Source organism: Emiliania huxleyi (assembly GCF_000372725.1).
Source record: "Emiliania huxleyi CCMP1516 unplaced genomic scaffold EMIHUscaffold_1, whole genome shotgun sequence".
In the NCBI taxonomy this organism is placed as follows: domain Eukaryota; phylum Haptophyta; order Isochrysidales; family Noelaerhabdaceae; genus Emiliania; species Emiliania huxleyi.
This window is the reverse complement of record NW_005202428.1, coordinates 640074-654930: the sequence shown is the minus strand read 5'-3', so window position 1 is coordinate 654930 and position 14857 is coordinate 640074. Positions and strand designations below refer to the sequence as shown.

Below are 14857 nucleotides of genomic sequence, written 5' to 3'. Positions count from 1 at the left end.
GAGAAGTGAAAAAAATGATAAACTATAGGTTAGTGAAAAATTATAGAAAAGCAACGGAGAGAGCTTTAGGAAGGACTTCTAAAAAAAGGCGAAGAAAAGGGGGCGGCATCAAAAACGGGGACGACGGAAGCAGAGGAATCATTGGAAGAACTAGGGGGATTCGGACGAGCCAGTTTGTATAAAGCAGGGGGGCCGAAAGTTTTAGCCCCCCCCCCCCCCCCCACCGCCCGCCCCCGCCTCCCCCGCCTCCCACCCTGCCGCCTCTCCGTTGGGATATAGGCGGCACTTGCGACATGTGCGACGCGCCCCGGCCGCAGGCCTCGGGGCAAGGTGGCACGGCCCCGCGCCGGCCTGTGGATCGCGCCTTGCCAGCTGCGGGCGCGGCGCTCGACGGCTGGGCTTGCAAGACGTGCACGCTTCGCAACGAAAAGGCCGAGTCGCACTGCGTCGCGTGCGGACAGTGGCGCTACTCGACCGGCCCGCCAGAGATCACGCGCTTCACGGGCGGCGGCAGCGCCACGTGAGTGACGCCGCGCGAGGGGGGGCGAGTGGCTTGACCGCAGCCCCAGAAAGCTCCGCACACGACAAAACTCTGGCCGAACCCCTTTGGTGGCCTGTACGTATGAGTTGTCGTTGTGTTCACGACTCTTTTGTGATCTCGACGAGAACAGGTCATGGAGGGCGGGAGCGGTGAATTGTTCCATATGTCTCGTTTTTCTTTTTCAAATGTGTGCCCTTGCGCCTTTGCAGCTCGCCTTGGCGTGGCTTTCGCTTTATGGCAGAACGAATAAAAAACAACCGTTGAACTGCAGAACATGTGTGATCAAATTGCGCGGCGCCCCCAGGCTTGCCGCCCGGGCGCCGATTACGGCGATTGGGCATATGCGTACAAAAACGCGGCTAAGACTGGTACAAGCAATAGCACATGTAGCAGCGATGGCGCCAGCAGCTTGCGGCGCCAAGCGTCCCCCAGCTGCTGCTGCTGCTGCCTCGCTTGACGGTCTGCGATCCGCATTACCGCCGCGCGCGCCTTCACCTGGAGCGAGTACTGCGCGCGCACCTCGGCGGGCGCGGCTCTGTGATGGCGAGGCGCGGCCGGCGCGGGTGAGGGGAGGGGTGACGGCGTGTCGCCCGCGGCGGCGGAGGAGCAAGCGTCAGGGGCCTCGCCGGCCGCGCGCCGCCTCGCCGCCTCGTGCTGCAGCCGCGCTGCGGCGGCGAGGCCGAGGTCGATCTCCCTGCGGATGGCAAAGAGTAGTGGCTCGTTCACCTAAGTGCAGGCTCCGGGAAGGTCGCGCGAGGGGAGGGAAATCGTCTCCACATCTGTGCTGATCCGCACCTCTCGCAGCGTCCACCAGCTGGCCCCGGCCAGCTCCTGTTGCTCAAAGCCGGCGGCGCGGAGCACCGCCAGGCCGCCCGTGCACCGGCCGACACGACGCTCGAAAGCACCGCCTGTCGCTCTCAGCCTTCGGTACTCCAGCTTTGATGGCTGCTCCAGGACGTTTGTGAGTATGGTCCGCAGTGACTGAGCGCACGCGACTGCTTCGCTGGCTCTGGTTCGGCTCTCGGCGCTCTCTCCCGCACCGACGCCACTCCACAGAGCAGATGTGTGAGGGAGGTCGCCCATGTGTGAGTGGTGACGTCTCGGCCGCGTGTCTTGCTCGGCGCGTGGCTGCAGGGTTGACTTTTGGCTGGTGTGCGGGATGTCTTCCCGAGAGCGATGTGCCATGTGCTTGGGGTGTCTCCTACCATCAAAGATAGCTCAAAAATCTTCGCCGCCACCCTCGCCCCCCGCCGCCTAGCCGCTCGCTCGCCGTTCGCTCCGCCGCTCGCGCCAGACCTTCTACCTCCTCGTGATCCACCCGCCGCCACCCTCGCCTCGCCCTCCCGCCACCTAGCCGCTCGCTCGCTCCTATCCGTGCCACGCCTATCCGTGATCCTGCCGTTACCGCGCCGTCCTTGCTCCTCCCTGCCGTGCCGCTCCTTCCTCCCCGTGCCGCGCCGCCCTTGCCGTTTAGCCCGCCGCCCCCCCTGCCGTCCGTTACCGCCGTGCCGCCGTACCGCCCACGCCGCCGCCGCCCTCCACCCCCTCCACACCGCCGCCACCGCTGCTCACGCCGCCGCCGCCCTCCACCTCGCCCACGCCGCCGCTACCCTCCACCTTCTTCCCACCGCCGCCGCCGCCGCTCACGCCTCCGCCGCCTTCCATCTCGCCCACGCCTCCTCCGCCCTCCACCTCTCCCATGCCGCCCCCCCGCCCTCCACCTCGCCCACCCCTTTGCCACCACCCTCTCCTTCGCTCACCCCTTTGCCACCACCCTCTCCTTCGCCGCCCCTCGCCCCCACCGTTCTCCACCTCCACCCCTCACCCTCCCCCCGCCCTACCGAACCACCCGCCGCCCACCCATCCCGACATTCCGCCCTCCCGCCGCCCTCCCCCCTTTCTGCCCCTCCGCCTTCACCATCCCCCATCTGTGCATTCCACTCCGTTCGCTCCCTCCCGCTTGGCGCCCATCCCACCCTCCGCTCCGCCCTCGCCCTCCGCCCCTGCCCTAGGGCTTGGGCTGCTGCTGGGCTGGCGACGCGCAGTCGAGCCGCAAGCAAGCAGAGATACCATCCCTGCCGCCCCCGCCCCCGCCGCAACCGCCGCCCCCGGAAACCCGGACCCTGTCTATCGATTCGGGGTGAAGTTTTCGTCCTTTTCGACGGTGCTGAACCCACCCGACAAGGCGAAGCCGCTGCGTTGGTCCCCGTGCGACGAAATCATCGTGCTCACCCGACGACAAGGCGCGGGATGCGCCTCGGTGGGTGTGGAAATTTGGGTGTGCCAGAGCCCGTCAATCTGTTTCTGTAGGCGCGGACTCTGAGGTGGTGTGCATTGAAGGCCGCGGTGTCTCGGGGCCCGGGGCTGGTATCAGACGGCTGCAGCGCGGCCGCCAAAAGCTCAAGCTTATGTCCTGGGTCGCCGGTGGAGGCGGAGGGCCCGACGGAGATTTGGCAGCGGAGGAGATGACTGTGTAGGCCCGGGCTGAGGGCCAACGTAGCCTACTGCACCCTGGAGCTTATACTTGTACCTTAAAATGCTTACCCCTTGTGTATTAGAGCGCGTTAGAGACTGCGCGGAGCCGGAGCGCGGAGGGCGGAGGCGACGTGCGAGCGAGGTGATACAGCATACATACGCTTCACATCTAACACCACGGCCTTTATACAAATAAAGTGGGCCAAAAGAGCCCCACACCGGGAGACTGACAACTAAGTGGACGGCGCGCACACCAGAGATCACAGTCCACACACGCCTCATCCCTTGCAGCTAGCCTCACCCGACGCACTCCTCGACGCACTCCTCACACGGGCGCGCTGCCGCCCTCCCGCGGCGCCGCCTTTCTGGCAGCTCTGCCCTCCTCGCTCGGCCCGATCGCGTCGGCGAGGAAATCTGCGTACAGCTGCTCCTCGCCCTCGGCGTCGGCGTCTGCGAGGAGGAGGTCGGTGAGCTCGCCCACACCGCAGGCGCCGAGGGCGAGGCAGCGCTCGTCGAAGTGGCGCTGCATGAGCGGCACGTGCAGCCGGTTGATCCCCATCCACACGCCGAGCTCGGAGGAGAACGGGTCCTCGAGCTCTCTCGCAACCTCGTTGAGGCTGAAGAGGAAGCCGACGCCGAAGAAGGAGATGACGGCGCCGAGGGCGACGGAGGCGACCTTGTCAGCGACGATCACCGGCAGCAGCGCGAGGTTGACGTAGCAGGTCGCCTACGGGGTACATGCCGCGGACATGTCGTGGAACTGCCCCCGCCGGCGCGGGGTGGGGGGAGGGGGATTGCGGCAGCTCGCCGCGTTGAGCTGCGCGACGAGGATGGGGAAGGGCGTGTCGGCAACCTTGAGCGCCGAGAGGTACCAAAAGGTGCCATCCGAGAGGACCTGGTAGATGCGCGACACCACGGGCGGCTCCGCCTCGGAGAGGCCGCCTACAAGGACTTGCCGACGGCACGTCCCTGTGGACGCTTCTCGGAAAGGCCGCCTCCGCCTCGGAGAGGCCGCCGCTCTTTCGCCGGCGGACGAGCAGCCTCGTCAGCCAGCCAATCACCACGTGCACCCGCTCCGCCGAGGCGGCGAGCCGCGCGCGCTCGGCGGCGGTCACGCCTCCGAGCACGGCGATCGGATTGCGGGCGGAGAAGGCGGCGGCGGCTCTCTCGCGGCGAAGCGCGTCGCGGCCGCCGCAAAACAGGGCGCGGACGCCGCGGCGCTGCGGGCTGAGCGGCGCGGCATACGGGGAAAGAGTGCCGAGGGTGAGGTCGCCGCGCAGCGTGTGCAGCGCGACGGCGTGCAGTAGCGAGCAGAGGTGCGTCACGCAGCGCGCGAACGGCGCGCACTCGCGCTCCTGGCAGCCGGTCGCGTCGGGTAGCTCGTCAAAGGCGAGCGCCATCGAGAGGACATCGCACCACTTTGCGGCCATGTTCTGCGCAGCGGAGCGAGACTCCCAGTAGCGACCGAGCGACTGATTGAGCCGAAAGACGAGGCCGAAGCCCGAGGCGAGCAGGATGGCGTGGTATGAATAGGTGTGGACGAAGAGGAACTCCGCTGTGTCGGCAGTCCACTCCGGGTGCCCGTTTCCGCAAAACGAAGGCCACGAGTTGCAGGCGACCTGCGGGCAAATGCGCAGTGTTGTTGGCTGCGACAGTCATGGTCTGGCGCGGCGGAGGCACACGTCGGGCGACTCGCCTGGGTGTGCAGCGTCACTGTGTACCCTGCGGCAATCGCCGCCCACGGGAGTGCGCGCAGGAGGGCCGAGCTGCCCATGTGGCGCAGCAGGAGGATGATTGGGCCGCACGTGCCCTTGGAGTACCTGTGTGCCGGGCCGACATGCGGCGGGAGCGAAACGTGCGCGTCCATCGCGCTCAGCCTTCTGTGCCGTGCGGAATTGTGAACAGAATTGTGAACAATTGTGAACAGGTTGCGCCGCGGCCGGGGGCCCTCCGGAGGCCGAGGATGGCCTTGTTCTGTGTGCCGTGCGGAAGTGTGAACAGGTTCTGTGCGATTTCTCGAGGTTCTAGAGGTGGATATCCTTTGGCCGCGTTGGGTAGCGAGGATTGGTGTAACGCGAGCCACGGAGGCGTGTTTTCTGACGGCCGACCGTCAGTCAGTGCACGGAGTTGCCCCTTCTCCGACTGCCCCGGCTAGTTCCCGAGGTCGTCGGGTGTGACCCCTGCGCCCCCCGAGATCTAGCGCAGGTGGGTTGGAGGGGGGCTCGCTGCAGGGAAGGGCTGTGTAAGAAGCCGATCCCCGTAGTCCGCCCCGCTCCTCCCCATCGGGCCGCATGAGCGGCCACGCCTCGCAGATTCGTTTTCGCGCCTGGGTCAGGCGCGCGGGGCATCCCCCGATTTCGGGCCCGGGGTTGTGCGTTTATGTGAACAGGTTGGAGCAGCAGCTCCTGAGGCTGAGCACGGCGCCGCAGGCGCCTGTTGATAGGTCCAGGTGATAGCCCTGGATGGGCAATGCATACGCCTCACTGGGCCTTAGATCGCCCGACCGCGTCCCGGTGCTCTGTGGTCGGATTTGTGACGCCGCCGCACCGCGCCGCGTGCCACGTATCCTGGGACACATGATACGTGCGCACGTCGACGTCCACAACGAGCCGTCCGGGCGGCAAACTGGAATGCGCAGTTGCACGCGTGGCAGGCCGTGGGGCCTCACGAGGAACTCCGTCCCTCCCGCCCGTGAATAGAGCGCTTACGGCCAGGACACTCACAAAAAAAACTCGCCACCGAGGAGGAGGACTTGGAGTACCACTGCAGGAATCCCTGGGGTGTGGACGGGTTTTTTCGCGGTATCCGTGGCGGGATATGGCGGGATATGGCGGGATATGGCGGGATATGGCGGGATATGGCGGGATACCGGGAGATACCGGGAGATACCGGGAGATACCAGGAGATACGAGATCCGGGCAGATGATACGGGCAGATACGGGGAGATACGGGAAATTGTGAGGAGATACGGGGAGATACGGTCAGATATTGGAGAGATACATCAAGATACCGCAAAAAAACCGTCCGCACTAGGCTCACCACCCAAGACTGCTTTCAGACGCTTACGCCAATTTCCGCTCAACCTGCGCAAAGTGACCTGCGCAACTCGCGGACCCGAGGAGTCTGGAGCTTCAGCTGGCGAATCATGCCGCTCTCGGCACAGAAGCAGCGCGAGCGCCGCGCCGCGCAGCGCGCTGCCGAGGCTCAGGACGCGGCTCGCGGGCAGCGCAACCGCCCGGCGCCGAGCCAGTGCTAGGCCGCCTCCGCTGCGCCTGCTTCCTTGCGCGCCGCTAGAGTCGGCCGAGAAGACCGCTTCCCTCTGGGGACCCGACTCCGCGAAGATCGCGCGCGCGTCGTGAGTGGCGGCGCGCGCGCGATCTCCGTTCCCGGGCACGCCGGTCGCAGTGGCATGGGCTCCCAGGCTCAAAAGCAATCCCGTCAACAGCGAGCGAGCGCCGCCGCTGCTCCTCCTCCCGCCGCCGCTCACCGAGACTCGGTGCCGCCGTTCTCGCCGCCGCCGCCGCCGCCGCCGCCGCCGCCGCCGCCGCCGCCGCCGCCGCCGCCTCGCGCCTCGCCTCCGTCACCGCCGCCCTCCATCTCGCAGCGGCGCGTCCCTCTGATATGGCGCGGGCGCCTCGCTCACCGGCGCCTCGCCGCCGCCCCCCCCCTTCTCGCGCCGCTCCGCTCGTGGCCGCCGCCTCCCCTGTCAATCCCGCCGCCTCCCCTGTCATCCCGCCGCCCGCACCACCGCCGCCACCGCCTCGCGCCTCGCCGCCGCCGCCACCGACCGCGCTCGGCTCTGAGGGCCGAGTAGGAGGGGTCTAGGTTACCTCTACCTCTGAGGGCCTGCGGCCCTCTTACCTTTACCTCTGGGCAGCCGCGGGCCCTTTACCTCTACCTCTGAGCGACGTAGCCGTGATTTACCTGTGCGTGATATCTCCAGTGATCTCGAGTGATCTCGCAGAGCTATCTCTCGTATATTAATTTTTTGTTACATATTAGAAAAAAATAGAACGGCGTCCTCACCCTCGCCCTCCGACGCCTCACCCTCCGATGACTCGCCTGCTAACGCCTCGCCGCTCCCCGCAGCGGTGCCGGCGCCGGTCCGCCAACGGGAGAGGATGTCGTCAACCAATCCGCGATTGATGGCATGCTCTTTAGCCGACTGCTGTACATCGGTCGCCATGCCGAGTACCATCAGACGACCCTGCGCGTCGGCCGCCTCGCACGCAGCCTTGAGGCGACTCGCCTCTGGCACCGACGCGTCGTCGAGCGTCGCGACGAGCGGGGCGTCCAGACCGAAGGGGCGGAGCTGAGACTCGAGCTGCAGAAGTTTGTCTTGAGCAGAGCGATCGCCTCGCGTCGCCGGTGCTGCAGCGGCTCGACCTTCTCTCGCTCGGCGCGGTCGGCGTCACCCTCACCCAAAGCCTGGAGAGATGCGTCCACACGCGCTAGGAAAGACTCAAAGTCGACGAGCTTCGCTCTCAACTCGACGAGCTCGCGCATCTGCCGCCCATGCTCGGCCGACGGCACGCGAGGCGCACACGATACCTCTGGGAGCCGCAGGTACTCGGCCAGCGCCCGGGGCGTGGTCACCTTCGTCTCGTCGAGCGCCTCTGGCAGCACGCGTTTGAGGACGGCATTCCCCAAGTGGCACTGGAGGGCCTGGCTCAGCTTGAGAAGGTCCATGTCGCCTGGCGCGAGGAAGGAGTCGGCCGTGATCTCTTCTGCGAGAAGGAACTCCTACAACGTGAAAGTCGGAGCGGTGACTCGCGGTGGGGAGCGGCGGAGTGACGGAGAGGGGGAGGAAAGGAAGAGCTCTATTCAGGCGAACGGTGAACAAGTGCGGGTGAAATTGGGGCGGTGGGGAGCCGGGGGATCGCTCACATCGCCGGCATCGCGCAAAACCTCGGTGACGGCCTTGATCACGGCGGTTACTGCGGCCTGCTGCTTCTCCTGCGACTGCTGCGATGTGCGGGCAGCGAGATTGGCAAACATGCTCGGCCGCGCAGGCTCTGTCGCTTGTGCAGCTAGGTGCTGGGCCGCCGCCGCCGCCTCGTGGCGACACAACCGCTTCTGGGTCGACTTACGCACGAGGCGCGCACGCTGCCCGACGCGACCATCCTCGGTGTGCGCGCTCCCCCACACCCCGCCTCTCACGCCTCGGCCCATGCGTGTGCACCTTTGCCGCCCGAGTAGTCCCCTCCATCCTCCATCCCGACCGTACCCGCAGGTGCACCGCGTGTACAACTCGATGCTCGCAAAGGTGTCGGCGCGCTTCGCGCCCTGCGCAATGGCGCCAACGCGTCGCGTCGTACGTGCAGTACGATTGCGGCAAGTGCTCAGAGTGGGGGTGGCAACAGGGCACCTCCAAATTTGCGTGCTGCATGAAGCGTCCATGTGCGGCCAATGATCCCTCAGTGCCTCTTGCATCTTGTGGTCTCGTTGTGTAGATTACTCTCTTCTGCTCTGCACACGTTATCACGGTCTGAGCCCTGGTGTCGAGAGGGGGACCGACCCTCTCAGAGGCGGCGGGCGGGCGCCCACTGACCGAGAGATCAAAATCGCTCGGCCCGGGCGCGCACCCACACCGCCACACGCACACGCAGCGAGCCAAGCGGACGGGCACCAGAGCCGGCAAAACGACTAAAACGTGCCAAGCGGCGCATGCGCATGCGCACGACGCATGGCCACACCAGACCGACGGTAGACCGGACCGGCAAGCTCACGATGCCACACCAGACCGAAGAGAGGCTCGACACAGCGTCGCGTAGGAGTTGGGCGCACGCGGGCGGCGCGCGCGGGCGCGACGAGCGGACGCGGCCAGCGGCGGTCGCACGATGACGAGAGAGAGGAACGCCCCACGCAGGCGCGGAACGGCCATGCCGCGGCAGCGCGGCAGGCGATCCGTCATTTCCGCCGCCACGCCGCCGCCTCCGCGGCGCCCTCGCGATCAGTGCGGCTGGGGGTCGCGGTGTGCGACCAGCACCGGAGCGTCTAACTGCGGGCAGTGCGTCCGCGCCGCGGCGCGCAGCCACTCCGTGTCCTCGCGCTTTCCGCTACCAAATGCGCGAAATGGAGTGAACGGGATCAGGTCGACGTGCAGTTTGCGCAAGTTCGGGCCCAGCTGCGGCAGCGCCGGAACCAGGTCGTGCACGCGCAGTTTCGTGGTCGCACGGACGGAGAGCTCGTGCAGCGTGCCACCAACGGAGCCAATCAGCTCGGCGGCGCAGCGCCCCAGCGTGTTGGTACCCTCCCGCGGGTACGGCCCAGAATATCCCGCCGACGCGTGGACGATCTCCAGCTGCCGCAGTCCCGTGAGGTGCGCGCCGTGGCGGCGCTCTGGGTGGCGGCGTAGCGGCTCATCCGGCGAGTGCACGAGGGTTACGAAGGAGAGGCGGCGCAGCTCGCTGGCGTGGCGCGCCGCGACCGACTCGATGATTTTGTGCGCGAGAAGGCCGTCGTTCCGGAAGCGGATGACGAGGCCATCGCCCTCCTCCGCCGGGGGGAGCAGCCCCACTTCGTGGCTGACGCCGATGGTGAGCGCGCGCACGGGCGGCTGTGCTGCGCGGAAGTTGCGGCAGACGGTGCACCAGAGCAGGCCTCGGCGTCCTTCCAGCATGACGGCGATGCGGCTGACCGCCACGTCGGGGAGTTCCGCCCACGTCACCGATGATGGACACGTGCTGAGAATGGCGTCGTCGACGCTGGCGCGAGTGGCGGAGTCGCCCGTCGCGGCGGTGGCGAGAAGCGTGACCAGCTGTTCGTGGGACAGCATGGCGAGGCGCGTCGAGTAGCGCCCGCCGCAGGGCGCGGGTGGGTCCCACCTCGTTTTGAGTGCATGGCGCAGCACATCGCAGCTGCGCCGCAGGTCGTGGAGGGGTACTTCGGAGGACAGCACGTACTCCATGTCGAGACGATCAAGCCCTTCCCCCTGAAGCCTGAAGCCCATGGCTTGGACGATCTCGTGTGCACCGCGGAGCTCAAAGTTCTTTCCAAGGCTGCGGTTGCGCGCCTCGGCGTCTGCAAGGCCGCGTTGATCGGCAGCACGGATGATCTTTCTCACGCGCTGATAGACGTATTCCAGGACAGCGGTGGCATCATCCGCCTTGTCCTCCGCCTCATCCGCCTCATCCGCCTCATCCACCTCAAGGAAACTGATGCCCTGCGGCCAGCGGCGGAGAAGGCGCTCGAGCTCGGTCGACATGGACGGTGCTCTCTTTTGGAGGACGTGCGTCGTGCCCCCGGCCCGCGCCTACTTTTTGAGCCTACTGTACTTTTAGCTTACTGGGAGAAAAGAGACAGGGCGGTTGTCAACAGGGAGAAGTCGTAAAATCCTTTTTTGCACGACACTGGGCACGGGACTGGGGTTGTAAAATTCTTTTTTGATTCACAGGAGCCGGCGCGGTTCCCCTTTGGGGGGCTGATGTTTGAGTGCCAGGCGGCGAGGCCTCCCCAGACCCGCAGTGCGCAGAGCCAGTATTGCCTAGACAATAAATCTCTCTCGGGTGTCGGGTGCTCGGGTCGCGCACGCATGGACGTGCACGCGCGCGCACTGACCACTGTGGTCTGTGCTGGGGTGTGGGTTTGCGTCGTTCGTGCCTTAGTAAAAACACGAGAGACCGACCAGCTTAGGGGACCCCTAGGCTTAAAACGGTGGGCCCTGGGGCACCTGCGTCCTGCGGCTTAAACGGCTTAAAACCTGCCTACGTAGGCAGGTTTAAAAGCTGCTATACTGCTGCTGGGCCGCCGATTCCTTAAACGGTCTTAAATGCTTAAACGGTGCGGGAGAGAGCTCCCGAGGTCGATGGCGTCCGGGAGGCTCCTGGTAGACGCCGGAGGACGGGAAGCTGGCTACAGTCAGCTAGCACGCGTCCCCTATGCGAGTATGGCTCCTGCCAGTGCACCAGACTTACATATGTGTCTTCGGAGGCGGGTTTGTGCCTAATAACGGCAGTATTGGAGAAGGTAAGGTAAGGTACCTTGAAGGTAAGGTAAACTTCTCCACACACACGAGGTGGTGGGGCAAGGGGGGGCAACCCAGTATTGGAGAAAACGGCGCGGAACCCAGCGACGCATGCCGGCGAGGCCGATTTTCTTAGACGGTCTTAAAAGAGGGACCCCCCGTGCCTGCAATCTCTTAAATGGCAAGTTAAGCCCCCAAACTTCCTCATTTCTCAAAAGGTCTTAAAACAATCCGCGGCCCTCAGAACCCTAGGGGTACCCTAAGCCGACCAGGGGCTAGCCACAGGGTACTAGGCTTGCCAAGCGCCTCCCCCTGGGGCGGCAGGGCCCCCGCGCGCTGCGGCAACACCGCCTGCATTTTCTGCAGGTGGCTTCAGGGATGAGGAGCCGAGTCCGCCGAGTCCGAGTGCAAGCCCTTCTGTGAGACCAAGACGCAGGCCTGGGATGTCAAGTGCACCTGGGCGGGCTGCAACGGCTGCTCCGAGTGCGTCGCCGAGTCTGAGTGCAAGCCCTTCTGTGAGACCAAGACGCAGGCCTGGGATGTCAAGTGCACCTGGGCGGGCTGCAACGGCTGCTCCGAGTGCGGCGCCGAGTCTGAGTGCAAGCCCTTCTGTGAGACCAAGACGCAACCATGGTCAGTAAAGTGCTCATGGAACGGCTGCTCGGCCTGCGGGGACGTTTGCAATGCGTGCAAGCCGTTTTGTGAGGACAAAACACAGGCCTGGGATGACAAGTGCACCTGGGGGGGGTGCAACGGCTGCTCCGAGTGCGGCCCGTCGGCGCCGCCCCCCACACTGCCGCCTCCGACGCCACCACCGCCCTCTAAGCCACCCTCCACCCCCCCCTCTCAGCCACCCTCCACGCCACCCATCGTTCCGCCCTCCTCCTTCAGCCCCACCTTCAGCCCCACAGCGTCGCCGACGGCTTCGCCTACCGCCAGCCCCACAGCGTCGCCGACGGCCTCGCCTACTTTCAGCCCCACAGCGTCGCCCTCCACGCCACCCTCCAAGCCGCCCTCTGAGCTACCATCTACGCCACCCTCCACGCCAACCTTCGTTCCGCCCTCCACCCCGCCCACCACCCCACCCTCCGCACCGCCGTCTGTGCCTCCCTCCACGCCGCCTCCGTCCGTGTCGCACTCCCCAAGATGCTCGTGTGTCCGACACGGTCGTCACCAAGATGCTCGTGTGCGATTGCACTGCAAAGGAGAAGGCGGCGGGCATGGAGCTGGTCTGCTCCAAATTTGCTCAGGGCAGTCCCGAGTTTGGAGCGGTAGATCACGGCTGGGTCGCACACGGCAGGGGTGACGGGGCCGCTGTGGAGCGACGTGGTCAGGGGAACGACGAGACACAAATGGGACAAGCGCCAGCGGATCAAGGATCAGCACGGCGAGCGCGAGATTGATTTCGCCGATGTGGATGATCATAACGTGGTGACAAAGACCGTCATGGGAGCGCGGGTGCGGCAGCAGGCGGGGGTGCCACACGGAGCGCACCACGAGAGGATCATGCGGGGAGAGGCGGGGAGGGAGACCCCGGGCGCCGCCACAAGGAGCGAACTCAGGGGCTGCCTCGTCTGTAAGGCCGCGAGGGACGCGGCGAGGAGGGCAGCACTAAAGCGGGACCCGCTGTGTCCGATCGTGCGGAAAGCCGCGCAGCAATGGACCGAGGAAGATGAGAACCCGCCTAGAGCGACAATGGCGCACGTGCTTAGCGGCGCCTGCCTGGGGAATAGGGAGCAGGCCAGATGGTTCCTCAGAGTAGCGCGAGCGCAGACAGGGACGGCGATCAGCAAAGTGGCACAGGCGGCACCCGACTCCAAGGATACGCTGAAGACGCTGAGGATGGCGCATGTCGCTGCGCTGAAGGGCTCACGCTACAGGGTGCTGGATGAGGACGGGTACGATACACTAGCCCCCGCAGTCGGGGGGGTGTTGCCAGCACTGGTAGATGACCTCTCGGAGAAGAGCCGAAGGGACCTTGGCACCGGGGTCACGAGGAACTTGCAAGTCGTGGCCGAGGCGGCGACGGGAGCGGTGCAGAGGTGGATACAGCTCAATGATGAAGCAACGGCGCGCATAATGAAAAGAGAGGAACACATCGAGTGGCTGAGGAAGCTCTTCGCTGGGTGGAAGGAGGCCCGCCCGGCCTTGAGGGAGTCGCGGAGGAGGGGGGATAACGGAGGCAACGTGCAGACAGGCCAGCAGCCAGTGGGACGAACGAGGACCGCGACGGCAGCTCAAGCGGGAGGGAGCGGAGACAGTGGGCAGCGAGCGAAGTGGGTGAGACTGATGATGCTCCTTCGACTTAGGGAGCGGTTCCGCTGCTGGGCGAGCTTCAGGGTGGTGCTCACGCGAAAAGGAATCGACGCGATGTACAAAGCATGCAAGAAGAGGAGAAAGAAGAGGAGAGGCGCCAGTGATGACGAAACAGAAGCTAGTGCAGACGAGGGCAGGGCAGACCCGGGGACGGCGGAGGCGGACCAGACGGCATCGACCGCCGAGGGAACGTTGGGAAGAGGCACGAGGAGGGCGCTGGGCGGCAACCTCAACCGACTATGGAGGACAAGTCGCCAGACGACGCAGACCACACCCACAAAGAACCCTGCACAAAGACCGCAGGGCGGGGACCTGTTCCTTTTTACCCATCTCCTAGTAGAGGTGTCCGTTTTATTTATTTATTTAATTAATTAATCAACAGGTGCTAGCACACCATACATGGACATGGGCCATACAGTAGCCGCGCCGTACCAGGAGTAGTTGCTGCGCTGGCAGACATGTGGCTGAGTCTGATGTGCATGCGCTCAACATTTCTGCTCACTGCTTCACGCGCGACAATAGAGACTCCTTCCCGCTGTGGCGTTTGCGGGCGGAATGGCTGCGGGCGAGAGCGAGAGCGGCGAAGCCACCACCTAGCGTCGTCAGTTCTCGGCGCCGAGCAGCGCCCCGAACGCCGCAACCTCCCCCTCGACCGTGCGGCCGGGCCGGAAGCTGAGGTTGGCGGACACCCAGAGGCGGCCGTCGTCCACATCGACGACCACGCCCTCCGGCCACAGCGGCGACGCGCGGACGGCGGCGGCGGCGCTCAGCAGCCCGGTCACCTCGGCGAGCTCTGCCGCGACGCCGCTCCATCCAGATAGAAGGTCGCGTCCTCCGTCGTGAGCGCCCGCCGTCGCCGCGCCGCCTTTGAGCGCCGGCGGGGGTGGCAGCAGCAGCGCCTCGAGGTGGTGGAGGAGCGGCGCCGCGGGCCTCGCGTGGAGCACGCAGCGCAGCGTGGACGAGAAGGGCGGGGCCGAAGCACCCCCTTCTCCCGCGGCAGGGCTGCTCGCCCCTCCCCGTGCCGCCGCGAGGCAGGCGTGCACGCCGAGGGCCGCCTCACGGTCCTCCATCTCCTTGGGTCCGTCCGCCGCATCCTCCCCGGCGAACGTCGCCTCGAGAGCGTCCCAGAGCCGCGAGGCTGCCGCCCGCACCACGCCCGACCGCTCCTCGACCCGCGACACGGCGGCGGCGAGCGCGTCGAGCGGCGCCGCCGCCACGTCCAGCGCACACGCGAAGCGGCTCGAGTCCTCGGCCTTGTCCTTGTGCATGTGCAGGCAGCCGAGCAGCGCGCGCACGCCGGAGGCGCCCTCGCCAAGCTGTTCGAGCGAGCCTGCCAGCGACTCGAGCCCGCCGGCCAGGGAGAGGGCGCCAACGACGTGCGCTTTGCGGTGGCGGGGCGGCGGCAAGGTGGGCAAGGCGGTTGCAGCAGAGGAGGCGGCGGTGGGGGCGATGAGGGCGGCGGCGGAGGCGGCGGTGGTGGTGTTGGCCGCGGAATAAGAGGAGGCCGCAGCCTGTGCTGCCCTCCCAGGATCCTCGCTCAAGAGCCACGTCGCATCGAC

General features: G+C 66.1%; 5 protein-coding genes across 5 annotated transcripts in view; 2 read left to right on the top strand and 3 right to left on the bottom strand.

Moving 5' to 3' along the window:
• The window catches only part of EMIHUDRAFT_94843 (hypothetical protein), a gene marked incomplete at both ends in the record, with an annotated part of 1932 nt that extends 1408 nt beyond the window's left edge, over positions 1-524 (top strand). The window contains one exon of the mRNA XM_005793960.1: positions 280-524. Within this exon, the coding sequence (XP_005794017.1) occupies positions 280-524 (245 nt within the window). The remainder of the gene's footprint in view (positions 1-279) is intronic.
• Positions 525-865: 341 nt separating this feature from the next.
• On the bottom strand, positions 866-1624 carry EMIHUDRAFT_193962 (hypothetical protein; the record flags this gene model as incomplete). Its single annotated transcript, XM_005793959.1, has 2 exons — positions 866-1036; positions 1337-1624. 2 exons carry the CDS (start codon positions 1622-1624, stop codon positions 866-868), a joined length of 459 nt encoding a protein of 152 aa, XP_005794016.1.
• Positions 1625-7007: 5383 nt separating this feature from the next.
• Positions 7008-8014, bottom strand: EMIHUDRAFT_193960 (hypothetical protein; the record flags this gene model as incomplete). Its single annotated transcript, XM_005793958.1, has 3 exons — positions 7008-7328; positions 7403-7759; positions 7904-8014. 3 exons carry the CDS (start codon positions 8012-8014, stop codon positions 7008-7010), a joined length of 789 nt encoding a protein of 262 aa, XP_005794015.1.
• A 3146-nt stretch (positions 8015-11160) lies between these two features.
• Positions 11161-13291, top strand: EMIHUDRAFT_193956 (hypothetical protein; the record flags this gene model as incomplete). Its single annotated transcript, XM_005793957.1, has 4 exons — positions 11161-11167; positions 11366-11756; positions 12317-13108; positions 13180-13291. 4 exons carry the CDS (start codon positions 11161-11163, stop codon positions 13289-13291), a joined length of 1302 nt encoding a protein of 433 aa, XP_005794014.1.
• A 360-nt stretch (positions 13292-13651) lies between these two features.
• EMIHUDRAFT_431718 (hypothetical protein) lies at positions 13652-14424 on the bottom strand. The gene has a single exon (XM_005793956.1). It carries the CDS (start codon positions 14366-14368, stop codon positions 13901-13903), a length of 468 nt encoding a protein of 155 aa, XP_005794013.1. The 5' UTR covers positions 14369-14424; the 3' UTR covers positions 13652-13900.
• Between the last annotated feature and the right edge of the window lie 433 nt (positions 14425-14857).